Genomic DNA, 19,784 nt, shown 5'->3' with positions numbered 1-19,784 from the left:
TGTTCTATGTACACAGGGTATATATGAGGATCATCTTTTTTGTAGTGTGGAAAGCGGTGCTTCCAGGGGTAGTAGGAACAGAGTACTCCGCAATCGTAATCTCTAAATATGCTCCACACTACGTGGATATATGGTTGGAGATGGGCCCTCCTGGCCGATAAGGCATTCTGCAAACGGATAGACGAGTACGTTACCAACAACCAGAATGGGGAGGCATGAAGACGGTGATGGAAAGGGAAATGATTGCGTACAAGGTGCGCAGAGATAAGAAGGAGAGGGCGGCCAAGCAACAGCTGGTCAACTCCATACTGGAGCTGGATCGATGGTACGCTTCGACCCTGACCAGAGGAGAGAAAAAAGTTACAAATGGACTTTGATCTGCTCTCCACGGGGAAAGCTGTGCACCAGCTTCGCCAGGCATTGGGAACCTTTTATAAACATGGAGGCAAAGCCAGCCACAGGCAGCCACAAGGGAAATAGCCCGGGTTAGGGACAGTAGCAATAGGCTAGTCGCCACCCCAGAAAAGGTCAACAAAGCCTTCGCAACCTTCTACCGGGGGCGCTACACCTCTGAGCCCTCCAAGAAGACTCAGGAATTAAACAGTTCCTCAACGGAATGGATATGCCAGTTGTGGGGGAAGAAAAGAGACGGGAACTGGAAGCACCCATTAGAACTGGGAGAAGTCATGGAATGTATCAATTCCATGCAGGCAGGGAAGGTGTCAGGACCAGGCGGTTTCTTGTGAATTTCGACAAAACATTTGGTCAGCATTGGCCCTGCACCCGCGGGAGATGTTCGCAAACTCGTTAGTAAGGGGCACCCTGCCACCAGCACTGGCACAAGCCTCAATATCGCTGATACCCAAAAAGGACAAAGACCGGACTGAATGTGGGTCCTACAAGCCCATCTCGCTACTCAACGTGGACGCAAAGGCCCTGTCGAGGTGGCTGGAGACCTGCGTGCCAGAGGTCGTAGCCGAAGACCAGACACGGCTTTGCCTAGGGCAGGCAGCTAGCATCGAACATCAGGCACCTGCTGAACATGATAATGACCCCCATCCGGGGATAGAATAGCAGAAGTGATCATCTCCCTGGACGCAGAAAAGGCCTTTGACAGAGTCGAGTGGAAGTTCCTCCTTCGAGGTACTGGAAGGCTTTGGGTTCATTTCCTGGGTGCAACCTCTTTACAGTGCTCCCATGCCAAACATACGGACCACACCACCAGCTCTAAATACTTCCGGCTGCACAGAGGCACGAGCCAGGTTGCCCACTATCCTCGCCGCTGTTTGCTCTAGGAGTCGAGCTACTGGCGATCGCCCTCAGAACGGCAAACAAGTAGAGAGGTATCCAAAGTGGGGGGACAGCAAGCTTAGAGTCTCACTGTATGCGGTGGATTCCAGTATGGAAGGGATATTGTAACTCATCAATGTTGGGGGGGGGGGGTGTACAATGATTTACTCTCACAAAAATGGACGCCACCTTCCAAAGGTGGAGACAGGATGAAGGGACACTGACGGTTAGAGACGTGTACATGGATGATAGATTAGGGATGCTGGGGAAACTCATGGAGAGGTTCAAATTACCAAGAGGAAACAACCTGAGAAACATTCAGATCAAAAGCTTCCTCTGTAAGGAAACAACGACCTACCCTCAGATACCAGGACATTCGCTAGTGAACAACTGTTGGACGCGGGCGATCTAGGGAAGGGGAACTGTGTAAACCTGTACGAGCCACTGTTGGAGGAGGTATGCTCCCCTGGATGAGATGAGGGAAAAAATGGGATGGGGAACTAGGCATATAGATAGGGGGAGGACTTTGGATCGAAGCACTACACAGAGCGAACTTCACCTTAACATAGGCTGAGCCTGATACAACTAAAGGTGGTATAGCACACCTAACCAGAACCCAAATGAATGGGTTCGTTCTGGAGGTGGAGCACAAATGTGAACAGTGCCATGGAGGCCCGGCCAACCACATCCACATGTTCTGGTCTAGTTCACTAGTCGGGTACGATGTCCAGGGTTGTGGGAGTGAAGGAGGAGCCATGCCCAAAAGTCTTTGGGGTTGCAGGTCAGCCTGATCTCTATCGGGAGGGGTGTTGACGCCCTAGCCTTTGCCTCCCGGATCGTCTGCCAAGAGTGCTGACAGCTGGCTGGCAGCACCACCCAAAGATGCAGACTGGCTGTCTGACCTGGTGGAATTTCTCAGGCTGGAGAAAATAAAATCTGCCATCCTGGGGTTGAAAGAGGGTTTCCACAGGACGTGGAAGCCATTCATCAACTTGTTCCAAGATCTGTTTGTAGCCAGCAACAAGTAGTGTAAAAGGGGGGGGGGGGGGGGGGGGGGGGGGGGATGGGTGATGGGAAAGTGGCAAAAGCATACAAAGAAAACGAGAGGACAAGGGACAAAGCCACAGGGGACTAGTCCGGCGCAAGCTAGAGCCCAAACTAAACTGTAAATAGACACTTGTAAATACGTGCTCTGGCTATACTGGGGACTTTAAAAGATCTATGTCGACAAAAGGGGGGGATAGGGAAGACAATTACCTGTAAATATATGTGCTGATTTGTGTTTGTTTTTTTTATTTTCCTTTTTTGCGCGGTTTTGTAATGTGTAATATATGAGTCATGAATATGTGAAAACCCAATTAAAAAACATTTTTTAAAAACTCAACTCTCACTACACTTACACATCCAGATAAAAGGCAGCATTTTGATTTGGGAGGCAATCTTTGTTCTGTTAGGGATATCTCTTTCAGAATCCTCTTTTCATAACTTCCCTCTGTGGTTTTTTGTCATGACCTCTTCGATGGCTGCTTCTGTCTGCCTTTGTTCCCAAAGGATTTCTCCCTCTCTCTAAGCTCATCCAAGCCCTTCAAACAAAGATTATCTCCTGAGGTGGTTAAACCTGAATCTGTTCTCATTATTTGGCTACTAGCCCATTCCTGTCTGCACAAAAAATCAGAGCTGGGCATTGCTAGACCATTAGGTCATCAGACTCTGTTAATGGGACAATGGTCATGCAGAAATGTCCTGAAAGACAATGGGTCTTTGATGAATCACATTATGCATTTCCTAATGAGTTTACGTTTGAAAAGGAGAATGTGACTCAGGCAGGTATGGGCGTATCCCTTTGACTCTGCTGCTAGAAGTCTTAATCATTTATTTATTTTTTCTTCATTCTGTTTAAACCTTTAAATTGTCTGCTTAATATTTTGGCCCCCATTTTTAAACCCATATTTCTAATATCTCCCTATCATGATAATACGGATATAAGAAAAGGACAGGAAAAGAGCATCAAGTCCAATAAGCCTAGCCCATTCGGATATGGTACAACCATATGCACCATTTACTCACTTTTAACCATGCAGTCTCCTGAAAGAGGCACTAATGTTGCTAATTTAGAAACTCTGGAATGCTTTCTAGCCTCCCAAGACAATTAAGCAAGCCTTAATGAGATCTTGGTAGCCTATTGCTAATCATCATCCCAGCTAATTAATTTAACCATCCACAGCTGGAGATGTCCTGTTCACTCGGGAAGATATCAAGTTCACTTTTCAAAGGGCTGCAACAGTTCCATTACCACTGTGTGTTTTGTTAGTCTGCCCATCGAAACTGCTTACCAATGTGCTGGGCTCTGGAAACAAAACAACTGGTCAGAATTGGAATCTTCTCCAGCTCAATTAATCATAACATTGAGCAAAATAACTTGGTTCCTAAAAATGTCTACCCAAAAGAATCCAGTTGGGTAACATAGTATGGTGTGGAAATGCCTTGGTGCAGTGCTTTTGAAATGCACAAACTGCTAACAGGATCTCAAGTTTAATAATTTTGTTTTTGTCTTTAAATTCCTCATGGCCTTGCCCCTCCATACCTCCATAACCTCCTCCTATTCTACAACCTCTTTTCCTCCTACTCTTACTACTTGTGACCCTTTGTTCTCCTGTTGGCATTCAGTTATCTTGACCATGCTCTTTAGGATTCCCTCCCTAAACATTTTCTCCCTGTCCATTTCCATGATTTCCTTTCAGACTTCCCTCAACACTTATCACGGTAGTAAAGCTTTCGGTCACCTTTCCTAATCTCTCCTCCTTCGGGCTGCCATGCATTTTCTCCCCGCCTGGGCAAAGGGCTTTGACCTCAAAGGTGTGATATAAATGCAGGTTTTCTAAATGGACAGTTTCTAATTTCAGCCAGGTTTTCTAGAAGAGACAGTGATATGGTGAGAAGAAAGAAAAACGTTGACCGACCAAAGCAGGAGAAAAATAACTTACAAAAATAGGAAGTTTAAAAAAAAGAGCTGTGCAAGCATGCTAGTGTGCGCCTGTTTCTGTTGCTCTATTTATAGCAGAAATGTGAATCCATATGGAGCAGAGCATGCCCCACTCATCTGCTTATCCCATTTTTCATTTTGAAAAACTAGTGCAACTAAACAAAAAATTAAAATCTTAGATTTAAGTATTTTGCTGAGCCTGAGTTGCCCCAAATTTTAGAAATATCACCATCCCTATGTTGAAATTCATATTTGTTTTTATGCTGTCTTGTGAACAAAACTGATTGCATACAATGATTGACTCTTTTACAAGAGGCCCCCGAAACAAACATAGAACATAGAACAGCACAGAACAGGCCCTTCAGCCCTCGATGTTGTGCCGAGCAATGATCACCCTACTCAAACCCACGTATCCACCCTATACCCGTAACCCAACAACCCCCTCCCTAACCTTACTTTTTTAGGACACTACGGGCAATTTAGCATGGCCAATCCACCTAACCCGCACATCTTTGGACTGTGGGAGGAAACCGGAGCACCCGGAGGAAACCCATGCACACACGGGGAGGACGTGCTGACTCCGCACAGACAGTGACCCAGCCGGGAACCGAACCTGGGACCCTGGAGCTGTGAAGCATTTATGCTAACCACCATGCTACCGTGCTGCCCCGAACGATAAACACAAAGAGCCCCATAAACAGGAGGGGGGATGGGAACATTCATCCCCACGTAACCTTTTCACTCCTACCATCTGATACCAACCCAGCAGTAGAAAAACAAACCCAAAAATGAACCCCCTCCAAACCGGAGGGAACGAAAAACCCCTGATCCCTACCTCCACTTCAACCATATTCCCAACCATTACGACGTGCCAGTTCCCCAGCATTGTTCCACTCTGTTCTCCCTCCATTTTATACTCTTTGATGAAGTCCTCAACTGCTTCTGGAGTCTCAAAGTAGTATTCCCGGCCTTCAAACATCACCCACAACTTCGCCGGGTAGAGCACCCCAAACCTGATCCAGCGGCAGTACCACACCGCCTTGGCCTTGTTGAACCCTGCCCGCCGTTTCGCCAACTCGACTCCAATGTTCTGATATATTCGGATCTCCTATTCGCAGGTACGCTTCTCCCTGGCCGAACACAAGATCTTCTCTTTCTCCACAAATTTTTGGATACTCATGATCACCGCCTGCGGCGGCTCCCCAACTCTAAACTCCTGCCTCAGAGACCTGTGCACTCTGTCCACTTCAGGGGCCTTATCTAACACCCCCTCCGCCACCAGCCCCGCCAGCATTTTTTGAGACACACCTCGTGGCACTAACACCTTCCACTCCTTCAGGCAGGCCCACTATTTGTAGGTTTTGCCTTCTCGAGGTGTTCTGCTCCTCCACCTTTGCCCTCAACGTTTTACAAAAGTCTCCTAAGAGACCCACCTCTGCCTCCAGTGCCACCATTCCTGATTTTATTTTGACTTCCACACTGTGTTATCGTGGTGTTCTTGATTTTTTTTTTAATATATCAAGTTTACATTTTGGACACACTTTTTAAAAAATAAATCTGGAGTACCCAATTCATTTTTTCCAATTAAGGGGCAATTTAGCGTGGCCAATCCGCCTAGCCTGCACATCTTTTGGGTTGTGGGGGAGAGACCCACACAAACACAGGGAGAATGTGCAAACTCACATGGACAGCGACCCAGAGCCGGGATCGAACCTGGGACCTTGGTACCGTGAGGCAACAGTACTAAGCACTGCGTCACTGTGCTGCCCACTTGGACACACTTTTTAATTAGTCTTACTGTGTGTGGATAAACTGGTTTCATGTTAACAACAACATTTTTGCTTTGCATATTTTTGTCAAGAATTACTGCCATTTTATAGGCTAATATGGCTTGCTTTCCTGAAAGACATGTTTTTGTGCTTTTGGGAATGGAATTACTCATTGATTAATTAGATTATTTTCTTTTTCACTCATTGCTGTGTAAACCTGAGGTTTTGAGGTCTTCACAGTTCTGACAAACTTTCATCACACTTTCTAAGATTGAAAATCTTACAAAATGACAAGACACAAATTTAACACATTGGTGAAGAAGTGTCAGTTTCGGGCAGACATAGATTATGTTGTGAAATCAAGATGGTCGCAAAGTCAAGATGATATAAAGGAGATGCTGCCATTATAATGATTATAATTTAATCATGCTTGACAAATCTACTAGAATTCTTCAAGGATGTAACTAGTATAGTTGATGAGGGGGAGCCAGGGGATGTGGTTTATATGGACTTACAGAAGGCTTTCGACTAGGTCCCACACAAGAGATTAGCATGTAACATTAAAGCGTATGGTATTGGGTGTGGTGTATTGAGATGGTTAGAAAATTGGTTGGCAGACCAAGTGGCAGGCAGTGACTAGTGAAGTATTGCTGGGATCAATGCGAGGACCCCAGCGATTCGCAATGTATATTCATAATGTAGATGAGGGAACTAAATGTAATATCTCCAAATTTGCAGGTGACACAAAGCTAGTTGGGAGGGTGAGCTGTGCAGAGCATGTAGAAATGCTTTGGTTTGATTTGGACAAGTTGATTGAGTGGGCAGAAGCATGGCCGATGCAGTATAATGTGGATAAATGTGAGGTTATCCTCCTAGCAAAAACATGAAGGCAGATTATTATCTGAATAGCTATAGATTGGGAGAGAGAATGTGCAACAAGACCTGTCGCTAAAAATAAGCATGCAGGTGCAGCAGGCAGTGAAGACGGCAAATGGTATGTTAGCCCTCAGTGCGAGAGGATTTGAGTACAAGATCAAGGATGTCTTGCTGCAGTTCTACAGGACCTTGGTGAGGCCACAGCTGGAATATTGTGTGCAGTTTTGGTCTCCTTATCTGAGGAGGGATGTTCTTGCTATGGAAGCAGTGCATGAAGATTTACCAGACTGATTCCTGGGATGGCGGGACTGATGTTTGAGGAGAGATTGGGTCGATTAGGTTTATATTCGCTGGAGTTCAAAAGAATGAGGGGGAATCTCATAGAAATCTATCAAATTCTAACGGGTCTGGGCAAGGTTGATGCAGGAAGGATGTTCCCAATGGCAGGGGAGTCCAGAACCAGGGGCACATATCTAAGGATACGGGAAAAACCATTTAGGACTGAGATGAGGAGAAATGTCTTCACCCAGAGAGTGGTGAGCCTGTGGAATTCTCTGCCACAGAAAGCATTTGAGGCCAAAACATTGTATATTTTCAAAAAATAGCTAGATATATCTCTTGGAGCTAAAGAGATCAAAGGATGTGGGAGGAAAGCGGGAGGAAATGGGTTACTGCATTGGATGATCAGCTATGATCATAATGAAAGGCCGCGGATCAGGTTCGAAGGGCAGAAAGGCATACTCCTGCTCCTATTTTCTATGTTTTTATAAAGGATGGTGGGAGAAGGGAAAAAAGTAGAGAACAGGTATTAGTGGATCATTTTCTGGTTGGCAATATGTAGTAAATAGTATGCCGCTGAGATCCGTGATGACACTTCAACTTTTTACAAATTATGTAAATGACTTGGATGAAGGGGCCAAAGGTATGGTTGCTAAATTTGCTGATGATACGATACAAAGATGGGTAGGAACGTAAGTTGTGAAGAGGACACAAAGAGGCTACAATGTGACATAGATAGGTTAGGTGAATGGGTAAAGATCTGTCAAATGAGTAGGCGACAGGAAAAATATAATCTAAATGGTGAGAAACTGCAGAGCTCTAAGATGCAGAGGGATCCGGGTGTCCTAGTGTGTGAATCACAAAAGGTTGGTTTGTAAGTACAGCAAGTAATTAGGAAAGCAGGGCAGCATGGTGGCGCAGTGGGTTAGCATTGCTGCCTCACGGCGCCGAGGTACCAGGTTCGATCCTGGCTCTGGGTCACTGCCGTGTGGAGTTCGCACATTCTCTCCATATTTGCGTGGGTTTTGCCCCCACAACCCAAAGATGTGCAGCCTAGTTGAATTGGACATGCTAAATTGTCCCTTAATTGGAAAAAATGAATTGGGTACTCTAAATTTTAAAAAAAGTTAGTCGGAAAGCGAATAGAATGTTGCAACAGGACATTGGTGAAGTACTGTGTTGAGTATTAGTCACTTTATTTAAGGAAGGATGTAAATGTGTTGGAAGCAGTTTACAGAAGGTTTACTTGATGAACATCTGGAATGGGCAGGTTGTCTTAGGAGGAAACGTTGGACAAGCCAGGCTTCTTTCCGGTGGAGTTTAGAAGAGTAAGAGGAGACGCGATTGAAACCTATAGGATCCTGAGGGGTCCTGACAGGACGGATGTGAAGAGAACGTTTCCTCTTGTGGGAGAATCTAGAATAGGGGTTACTGTTTAAAAATAAGGGGTCACCCATTTGAGACAGATGAGGAGAAATTCTTTCCTGAGAGGGTCGTGAGTTTTTGGAACTCCCTTCCTCAAAAGGTGGTTGAAGCATTGTTTGAATGTTTTAAAGCGAGAGTTAGATTCTTGATAAGCAAGAGGGTGAAAGGTTATCGGGAGGTTACAATCAGATCAGCTATGATCTTATTGAATGGCGGAGAAGGCTCAAGGGGCCGAGTGATCTACTCCTCTTAATTTGTATGTTGTAAGTTAAAATATCCCTCAGTCTTGCATGTAATCAGACCACTGGGAAAATAATAGACGTATGAGTTACATGATTCCCACACAAGTTATGAGGCGACAGATGCAGCAGCCCTATCAGATGGCCAGAATAGGACTGGATCATTGTCAATTATATGGATATTTTCTCCCAAAACTCAGTTCACTTGGAAATCCTCTCCATGCTGAATTTTCAATTTGAGCCCAATTGCTTGTGGGAAGCATCAAGGCCAGATATTTATCATGGGCAAATTGGTTGGGAAATGCTCATTCTAACTACTTTTTCAGCACTTGGCTATCAGACAGTTTCAGAGTTTTTTAACCATGGCAGAGACCATGTAGCATGCATGTTTTTTGGTATGATGCAGGTTGTGCTTTGGAGGGAGAGAGGAGACCAAACAGAAGAAGGGGGGAGAATAACTTTAAACAATTTTTCCACAAAATTAGTAAACTCTTGCCGTGCCACCTTTGTGACTATCAAAATACTTCTGCTTTATGAAAGCATTGACGAACATTTATTCTTACTGGATAAAATATATTTTTGAAAAACTTTGCATCTAACAGCTGAGTCTGTGAGACTTATCAAAAGATAACGGTGATACTCAAAAACATTTAAGAAGCTTGGCATCAGTCAGGACAAAACAAAGCAATTCACTTGATCTGCACCCCACCCACTACCTTAAATGTTCATTCCCTCCAGCATCAGTGCACGGTGTGTGCAATCTGCAGGATGCGTTGCAGCACATTGCCAAAGTTTCTTTAACAGCATCTCTCAAGCCCTCAACCTCTACCTCCTCAGACAAGGACAGAAGGTGCATAGGAACACTGCCACATCCAAGTCTCCCTCCAAATTACACACCATCCTGACTTAGAACTATACTCCGTACTGTTGCTGGGTCAAAACCCTGGAACTTTCTAATAGAACTGCGGGATGTCCTTCGCCACCAGACTGCAGTGAATCAAGAAGGCAGCTCAGCATCACTTATTTCAAGGATGATTAAGGATGGGGAATAAATGCTGTTTTGCTAACAATGTCACATCCCATGAATTATTTTTCATTGTTTATTTTAATGGGTTCAATCTACTGCCATTGTCAGTAGATTGTGAATTGAAGCAGCGTCACATCTCATTTGGGAATTTTTGTCCTCAGCAAAATAAGGTCCTATGATCAATTTGAAAGGCTGGCTCCTTTGTATTAAAACAAGTGTATGTTATGCCACACAATATTATGCAAAACAAAACTATTGATAAGCAAGGAGAGCAGTTGACATTAAGTAGTCAACTGCAGTCTTAGAGTATTAAGGTACTTTTATACTGCCCGTTTTGCGCTGTTTTGTAAAATAAATTTAGAGTACCCAATTATTTTTTTCCAATTAAGGGGCAATTTAGCGTGGCCAATCCACCTAACCTGCACATCTTTGGGTTGTGGGGGTGAAACCACGCAGACACGGGGAGAATGTGCAAACTCCACATGGACAGTGACGGGAATCCCCAAGGCCGGGATTCGAATCCGGGTCCTGAGCGGCGTAGTCCCAGTGCTAACCACTGCGCCACGTGCCGCCCTCATTTTGCGTGAGATTTGCCTTTGAGGATTTTTTGTCAGGCTTTTTGAATGTATTTGAAGTTTCACTTTAAATGCTATCATATAGTGATGGAATTCCCTTCCTGAAATCAATTTGCTGTACCTCCAACACATAGACTGCAGTGGTTCAAGAAGGTGGTTCACCATCACCAAATAGGGAGAGGCAACAAATGCTGAGAGACACTCACATCTCATAAACAAATAACAGAACAAAAAAAATCATGGAGACAAGGCTGACCACCTGTTGGCTCACCAGCTGAGAAAGCAGACAGCCATGAGGGAAATAGCGCAGGTTAAGGATAGCAGAGACAGACTGGTAACAGAACCAAAGGAGGTTAATCGGGCATTTGAGACCTTCTACCGGGGACTGTACACCTCCGAGCCCCCCAACGGGGACGCGGGAATAAAACAGTTCCTAGACAGACTGGAACTAACAGTGGTGGTGGAGAACAGACAGGGGAGCTGGAAGCACCAATAGACCTGGAAGAAATCATGGAGAGCATCAGCTCCATGCAGACAGGGAATGTACTGGGACCCGACGGGTTCCCGGCGGGCTTCTACAAAAAATTTGCACCAGTCCTGGCCCTAAGGGACATGTTTGCGGACTCACTGGCAGGGGGCACCCTGCCCCCACGCTAGCACAGGCCACAATCTCATTGATACCCAAAAAAGATAAAGATCGTCGAGTGTGTCCATCTCCGACTCTGATGACTGGATGACGGGGTCTGGTGAAATTGCTCGGGGCTGGGGTGTGGGTATCCTTTCTGTCTGGGCTATCCCAGCTTGAGGCGGTCCTACTTCACCTGCCTCCAGGTGTGGTTCCCCTGCCCTTATTTGGTCTAGGTTTTTCTTCAGCACCTTATCTCCTATTGAAACTTCATAGGATATGGGCCCTGTTTGGGACTCTAACGTGCCTTTGACCCACGTTGGTCCATTCCCATAATTCTTGACCCAAACCGGTGCCACCACCTGGAAATGATCCTGCTGCTGACTATTATCATGCACCCTGCGTTGGGCCTCCTGATGTTTCTCCACTTTCCCCGTTAAATTTGGGAAAAGGAGACTCAGCCTCGTTCGCAGCCGCCTTCCCATTAAGAGTTCAGTTGGCGATATGCCCGTTGTGGAATGCGGTGTGGTCCTGTAATCAAACAGCCAGCGGGAGAGCTTTGTGTCCAATGACGCTGCCGGCTGCTTCTTGAGTCCCGCTTTAAGTGTCTGTACCACTCTCTCTGCCAGGCTGTTGGTCGCTGGATGGTAAGGGGCTGTTTTGATGTGATGGACTCCGTTTTCCTTCAGGAATTTTCCAAATTCCCCACTTGTGAATGCCGTTCCGTTGTCCGACACCAATACCTCCGGAAGTCCATGTGTTGCAAACGAGGCCCTGAGCTTTTCAATTGTCGATGCTGTGCTTGCCGTGTTTACCCGGTGGACGTCCAACCATTTGGAGTGGGCGTCCACTATCACCAAAAACATTGAGCCCATGAAAGGGCCGGCATGGTCAGTATGCAGGCGGGTCCACGGTCTGCCTGGCCATTCCCACGGGTGCAATGGCGCCGCTGGTGGCACTCTTTGCCCCTGTTGGCACTCCTGGAACCGACGTACCAAGGCTGCTATGTCTGTGTCCAAACCTGGCCACCAAACGTAGCTTCGGGCTAGCATCTTCATTTTAGACACCCCTGGGTGTCCATGATGTAACTCAGTTAAGATTGCCTGACGGCCCTGAGCTGGGACGATTACCCGGGCTCCCCATAATAGGATACCGTCTTCTACGGTTATTTGGTCCCTTCTGCTTCAGTATGGGTGCATCTGGGGCTCCACTGGTCTTTTCAGTTCCCCTGTTAGCAGTAAATGCTTCCTCTTGGCTAAAACTGGGTCTTTTTGCGTCCACAACCGGATATGTTGTGCGTCTACTGGTAGGGTGTCCAAAAAATTTAGAGTCATTACTGTCTCCTCTACTTTTGGTATTTGCAGCGGAGTGTCCGGGAGGGGAAGTCTGCTCAAAGCATCTGCATGTGCTACTCGCGTTCCCGGTCTGTGCTCCAGAACGTATCTATATGCTGCCAGTAGCAACGCCCAGCGTTGGATTCTAGCTGATGCAATCGGGGGGTATTGACTTGTCTTCTTTTAATAACCCTAATAACGGCTTATGGTCCGTCACTATGGTGAATTTCCGCCCGTACAGATACTGGTGAAATTATTTTACTGCGAATATCACCGCCAGTCCTTCCTTCACGATTTGGGCGTACTTCCTCTCAGCCATCGCCAAGGTCCTCGAAGCATAGGCTATTGGCCGTTCTTCCCCATTCCTTCCTCTATGGGCTAAGACAGCTCCTACCCTGTATGGGGATGCATCACAAGTGACCACCAATTTCTTCCTTGGGTCATAATGCTCTAGGACATTTTCGGATGACAGCTGTTCCTTAATGTCCCTAAATGCTCGGTTTTGGCGGGTGGACCATTTCCATTCTTGCCCCTTTTTTAGTAGCTGGTGGAGGGGTTCCAGGATGGACGCCCTATTTTCAATAAATTTTCCATAATAGGTTACCAACCCTAGAAAAGATCGTAACTCCTGGACCGTGGTGGGAGCTGGGGCTTCTTTTATTGCCCTTACCCTGTCTTCTAATGGATGTAAGCCTGACTCGTCTACTTTATATCCCATCCCCGTCGCCACTGTAGTAATCCACGGAAGGCAGGATCTCCGTCACCATACCAATATTTATTTACAATAACGATATTTCAGGAGCAGCTACAAACAGTGCTGCTAGCAGTCCAGTCAACTTAAGACTGGCTCACAAAGCCTACACAGGTGATTATATGGGCCCCCTCAATGAGCTATCATTGAGGGAACTCGTACTCCAATTGGCCAACCAATAAAGCCAATTGGAGTTCATTACAGACACCACACCCCCCCCCACCCCGGGTGGGAAGAGAACGCCAGAGGTGATCGTCTCCCTGGACGCAGAAAAGGCCTTTCACAGAGTCTGATGGAACTACCACCTCGAGATACTGGAACGGTTTGGGCTAGGAGCAGGATTCACCGCCTGGGTGAGGCTTCTGTACAACACTCCCAAAGCAAGTGTCCAAACTAACACCACCAGCTCTGAATACTTCCAGCTACAGAGAGGAACAAGACAGGGCTGCCCCTTGTCCCCACTCTTGTTCGCGCTAGCGATCAAACACCTGGCGGTAGCCCTATGGGATGCAAAAAGCTGGAAGGGAATCCGGAGAGGAGACAGAGCACAGAGTCTCACTCTATGCAGATGACCTGCTCCTCTCTGTTTCGAAACCACAGGAGGGACTGAAGGCAATACTGCAAATACTGAAAGAGTTTGGAAACTTCTCGGGCTAAAAACTTAACCTGGGCAAAAGCGAGGCATTCCCAGTGAACCCAAAAGGGGGAGGGACAGAGCTGAAGGGGCTCCCGTTTAAAACGGCCAAGAACAGGTTCCGTTACCTAGGGATCCAAATAGCCAGAGACTTGACACAGATCCACAAGTGGAACCTGACCAGCCTGGCGGAGGAAGTAAGAAAAGACCTTCAAAGGTAGGACTCACTCCCTCATGGGGAGAGTGCAGATAATCAAGATGAACGTACTGCCAAGGTTCCTCTGCCTGTTTAGATCCATCCCAATCTTCACCCCCAAGGCCTTTTCCCAAAACATAGACAGTGTAATCATGGCGTTTGTGGGTGGTGGTGGTGGCCCGAGAATTCCCAAATCGGGAACTGCAAAGAGGAAAAGTCAAAAGGGGCTTGGCTTTACCGAACCTACAATACTACCACTGGGCAGCAACGGCAGAAAGAGTGAGGGGATGGGTACACGAACCCAGCACAGAGTGGGTACAAATGGAGGAGGCATCCTGTAAAGGAACGACCCTCTGGGCCCTGGCTACAGCAGCACTCCCGTCCTCCTGAACAAGATGCACAATAAGCCCAGAGGTAGCAGCCACACTGAAAACGTGGACCCGATTGAGACAGCACTTTGGGATAACCAAAATGACACCCATGGCCCCAATCTGCGGCAATCAGAGATTCCCCCAGCCATGCTAGATACCACCTTCAAAATATCGAGGCGGGCCGGGGGCACACTGAAGGTTGGGGACTTCTACGTAGAGTGCAGACTGGCGACACTGGACGAACTGACGAGGAAGTGGAAACTAGCAAAAGGACAGGAATTGAGACACCTCCAAATAAAACACTTTCTCTGCAAAGAGACAGTAGGGAACCCTGGGGCCTCAGAAAACACACTACTAGAAGATCTGATAGGCACAAGCAGCGAGAGGGAGGGGGGGGGGGGGGGGGTGGGGGGCTGTGTGGGAAAATATATGGACAGCTACTGAGCTTGAACACCACTGGACGATACCAGACAAAAATGGGAGGACGAACTGGGGACAGAGGTGGGATGGGGACTCTGGAGCGAAGCACTGAGCAGGGCAAACTCCACCTCCTCCTGCAGATGGCTAAGCCTAATGCAGCTCAAAGTGGTGCACAAAGCGCACCTGACCAGAACCCGAATGAGTAGGTTCTTCCCGGAGGTGGAGGACAAATGTGAGCGGTGCCAGAGGGGCCCGGCCAACCACACCCACATGTTTTGGGCTTGCCCCAAGCTTGCTGGGTTCTGGACAATCTTCTCTGAGGTAATGTACAAGGTTGTGGGGGTGAGGGTGAAACCATGCCCAATAGTGGCAATCTTCGGGGTATCGGAGCAGCCAGAGTTACACATGGGAAAGGGGGCCAATGCCCTTGCTTTCGCTTCCCTAATCGCATGCCAGAGAATCCAGCACCACCCAAAGCTGCAGACTGGCTCGCTGACCTCTCGGAATTTCTCCACCAGGAGAAGATTAAGTACGCCATCCGAGGGTCAGTGGAAGGCTTCCTGGATACTTGGGGGCAGTTCGTCGGCCTGTTCCAAAACCTGTTCGAGGCCAGCAGCGAGGAGTAAGCTAAGGGGGAAGAACAAAAGATAGATGGGGAACCAAAGGACTGCGCAACCCGAGGGCGGTGGTGGGGGGGGGGGGGGGGGGGGGGTGTGGGGTGGAAGGAAGGTGGGGAAACCACAAGAGACGAGGAAGGGTGCTGAAGCCAATGGGGAGGGGGGAGGAAGGAGGGGTTGGAGGAACGGGAAGAGGAGGGGCGGGGGTGAGGAACGGGGGAGGGGGTGGGGGGGGGGAATCATCGGCCGATCCAGAGGGCAACAAAATGTGCATAGTTAGTTAAATAAAGGACAAAAGTAAATTAGCGAGGGAAGAAAAATGTTACATATATACACAGCAACTATAAATATCAGAAAAGCCAATAAAATGAGTTTTTAAAAAGAATTGCAGAAAAAATGACGAAACGTGTCATGTACGATTGAAATGTACGTTGAAGTACCAACCTATCGGTGAGACTAATTATAGTTTTTTTTCTTTGTGTACTTAAGAACAAAAATAAGGTTGAATTGAAAAACATACAGCGAAGCAGGCCAAGTTCTGCAAAGAAGGGAAAGAAATTGACAAGGTAAAGTTTTCACTGATACTGTCCCATAATTCTAATTTACTGTTGAGAATTTTATAAAACCGGGCAAACAAAATACAATTTGTGTGCTGCGTAAAAATGCTAACATGAGTTCAGCACATTTTATAATGCAGTGATGCTTTAACATTTTTATGTTTCACTCCTGGATTGTTTTGTGGCACCTGCTTTCAGCAGAAGTACAAGATGGAAAATGAGGAAGTAGCTGAAAGTTGTGGGCATTAAAGATTATTATCCAGAAGACAATTTTTCATTTCTTTTAAAAAAAACGTTAATCAGGATTATATAACATAGCCCCTCACATTATTGTAGAATTTTTAATCTCAGGATTGGCAACATAGGTGCCATAAAATAAAAGATAGTAATGTCTTACATACTGGGCGGGATTCTCCGTTCTAGAGACTAAGTGCTCCTGCTAGCGGAAAATCGGGACAGTGTCCCACTAGCGCTTGTAGCATCGCTGAGGTGGAATGCACAGACCATTGCTGTGCAAAATAATGCATAGCAGTGAACCCGCCAGTTTCCCAGCACTTATTGCTGTCAGGCTGCCATTTTAAACAGGCGTCCCTATCCCAGTGTCCAGAAGCAAGATCCCCCCCCCCCCCCCCCCCCCCTCCCACAATGCAAATGTTGACCCACCCCCTGCTGACAAGGAGAGTACCTCCAACTCCTCATCAAGGAAGTGCATCCTGCCCCCATCACGGAAATAAGGGGTCCCTCCCCCCCCTCCCTACCTCCCCCCACACCAGGCATGCATGAGGGTGAACAGCCCCCCTCCCCCCACGCCCCCCGCCGCCGCCCCACAGCCCTCCCCTTCAGCCATTTCAAAGCAGCAAAGTGCTTTTTCACTTCCTCTTCAAAGCAGCAAAGTGCTTTCACTTCCTCGTGTAACCTCAGAAAGCACTTAGCATTAGTGAAGTGACCAGCAGTTGTCAATCAGAACAAGGATGTTTATTAGTATTGGGTGAATATCAATGGAGGGCACTTCAGATGCATTCCACAATGAAGGGAAAGATAGATAAACAAACCTTCTGGCAGCTGTTTAAACCATTAAGCTGTCAATCAAATGCGAGTTAAAGGTACTCCTGGTAGGCATGTCAAAGGATCTCAGGGGATTTCAAGGCTTTTCAAGTGTTGTGGGCTTTCTAGGAAAGCTCTGACACTTCAAAAAGCAGCAGTTCAAAATGCTTAGGTGCTGAGGGAGCATATGTGAGGAAAGGGTAGCCTTCCTTGCTTGGAATCTTTAATGAACTGTATGATCTGCTCATCAGCTGTCAGGCAGAGCAGTTCAGAGTGAGAAGAGTTGAATCAGATCAGACAAGGATAATGTTTTTGAATAGAAGGCTACCTGAGATCACCAAGCCAAGAGTGATCTTCAGATTGCCCAGCGCTGGAAGAGCTGTCCAGACACGAGACTCCCACCCCAGGGGTGGGTCTCAGGATCACGTCCCGGGGTTAGCCCCTTACCCACAGTCAGAGCCCACCCAACCCCATGACTCTTGGGAGACCCTCCCCCGGTAGCTTGGTAGCAACAGAGCGGCATAGGAGCAATGGGCTAACCCCCTTGATCCCCCCCCTCCCCCCCTTGGGGTCCATTGTGCCAGATCAGCGCTTGTCAATACTTGGACCAAAACCTGGGGGGTCGGAGCGAAACGGGGGGATAACTGTTGTGGAGATTCAGGCTCCCAGCCCATTAATTGCATTTTAATGAATGCATATCAGCTGTTTGCATGTTCTCGCCGGGGTGGGAAGCCCACTATGGCCAGCAAGACTAGAGACTGGGGATGTGTCTGCCGTCCGGCGCTGATACTGTTTTTAAAAAATATATTTTTAGAGTACCCAATTTATTTTTCCAATTAAGGGGCAATTTAGCGTGGCCAATCCACCTACACCGCACATCTTTGGGTTGGGGGGCAAAACCCATGCAAACACGGGGAAAATGTGCAAACTGCACACGGACAGTTGACACAGAGCCGGGATCGAACTGGGACCTCGGTGCCATGAGGCTGCAGTGCTCCCACTGTCCGATCCTGTTTTTAGGCCGAAATGAGATTGTCCGTTTGATCGGGATTCCTGATCTTAGCGGTGGGGAATGGAAAATCAGGGTATTTTGCTGACCCTCCCTTATTTTAAAAATTATTTTGACACATAATATAGATTGCTATATTGATATAGATTATCATGCCAGTAATATTGTCTGGCAGTGCCTAATCTTTTTTAAAAAAATAATTTTTATTCAAATTTTCAACAAATTTTAACCAACAACACAGAAGAAAAGAGTAAAAAAACAGTACCCCCCCCAAATACAGAAGCAATAAATTACCCCCCCCCCCCCCGCCATAAATACAAAAGAGAAACCTTTAGTTTTTACCGTTCTGCCAGGAGATCTAGGAATGGTTGCCATCTCCTGAAAAAACCCTGCACTGACCCCCTTAGGGCAAATTTCACCCTCTCCAATTTAATAAACCCCGCCATATCGTTGACCCAGGCCTCCACACTTGGGGGCCCCGCATCCTTCCACTGAAGAAAAATCCTCCGCCGGGCTACTAGGGACGCAAAGGCCAGAACACCGGCCTCTTTCGCCTCCTGCATTCCCGGCTCCACTGCAACCCCAAATATTGGAGTCCCCAGCCTGGATTGACCCTGGATCCTACCACCCTCGATACCGTCCTTGCTGCACCCTTCCAAAATTCCCCCAGCGCTGGGCATGCCCAGAACATGTGGACATGGTTTGCAGGGCTCCCTGAGCACCTAATACACCTGTCCTCGGTCCCAAAAAACCGGCTCATCCTTGTCCCGGTCATATGAGCCCTATGCAGTGCCTTAAACTGTATGAAGCTAAGCCTCGCACACGAAGAGGAGGATTTCACCCTTTCTAGGCATCCGCCCACGTCCCCTCCTCAATCTCCTCACCCAGCTCCTCCTCCCATTTATCTTTCAGTTCCTCCACCGAGGCCTTGTCTACCTCCTGAATCACCTGGTACACTTCCGAGATCCTCCCCTCTCCAAATCATACCCCTGAGAGCACTTTGTCCTGGACCCCACGCGGCGGCAGCAGGGGGAACCCCGCCACCTGCCGCCTGACAAACCCCCTTACTTGCATGTACCTAAAGGCGTTCCCCGGGGGGAGCCTGAACTTCCCTTCCAGCTCACCCAGGCTCGCAAACTTCCCGTCTATGAACAGGTCCCCCAGCCTCCTGACACCTGCCCTGTGCAAACTCAGGAACCCACCATCAATTCTCCCCGGAACAAACCAGTGGTTCCCCCGTATCGGGGACCCCATCGAGGCCACCACCTCCTCCCTGTGCCGCCTCCATTGGCCCCAAATCTTGAGGGTAGCTGCCACCACCGGGCTCGTGGTATACCTTGTCGGAGGGAGCGGCAGAGGCGCCGTTGCAAGCGCTTCCAGGCTCGTACCCACACAGGATGCCATGCCGCCTCTTCCATGCCGCCCCCTCCCCGTCCATTACCCACTTACGCACCATCGCTGCGTTGGCAGCCCAATAATACGCACAGAAGTTGGGCAACGCCAGCCCCCCCCCCCCCCCCCCCCCCCCCCATCCCTGCCCCGCTCCAAGAACACCCGTCTCACCCTTAGAGTCCCGTGTGCCCACACAAACCCTGCAATGCTCCTGTTAACCCACCTGAAAAAGGCCTTCGGGATAAGGATGGGGAGGCACTGGAACAGGAACAGAAACCTCGGGAGCACCGTCATCTTGACTGACTGCACCCTACCCGCCAAAGACAGCGGCAGCATGTCCCACTTCTTAAACTCCTCCTCCATTTGCTCCA

At 47.8% G+C, this 19,784-nt stretch overlaps 1 protein-coding gene across 4 annotated transcripts in view; it reads left to right on the top strand.

Moving 5' to 3' along the window:
- tex9 (testis expressed 9) overlaps positions 1-19,784 on the top strand; it is a 113,127-nt gene that overhangs the window by 19,362 nt on the left and 73,981 nt on the right. For all 4 annotated transcript variants that reach the window (XM_038813542.1, XM_038813541.1, XM_038813543.1 and 1 more), the window contains one exon: positions 15,901-15,977. In XM_038813542.1, coding sequence (XP_038669470.1) covers positions 15,901-15,977 — 77 coding nt within the window. The remainder of the gene's footprint in view (positions 1-15,900; positions 15,978-19,784) is intronic.

The sequence above is a fragment of the Scyliorhinus canicula genome, chromosome 12, assembly GCF_902713615.1.
Source record: "Scyliorhinus canicula chromosome 12, sScyCan1.1, whole genome shotgun sequence".
Taxonomy (NCBI): domain Eukaryota; kingdom Metazoa; phylum Chordata; class Chondrichthyes; order Carcharhiniformes; family Scyliorhinidae; genus Scyliorhinus; species Scyliorhinus canicula.
Note: the sequence above shows the minus strand (reverse complement) of the source record. Positions and strands in the feature narration are given on the sequence as shown.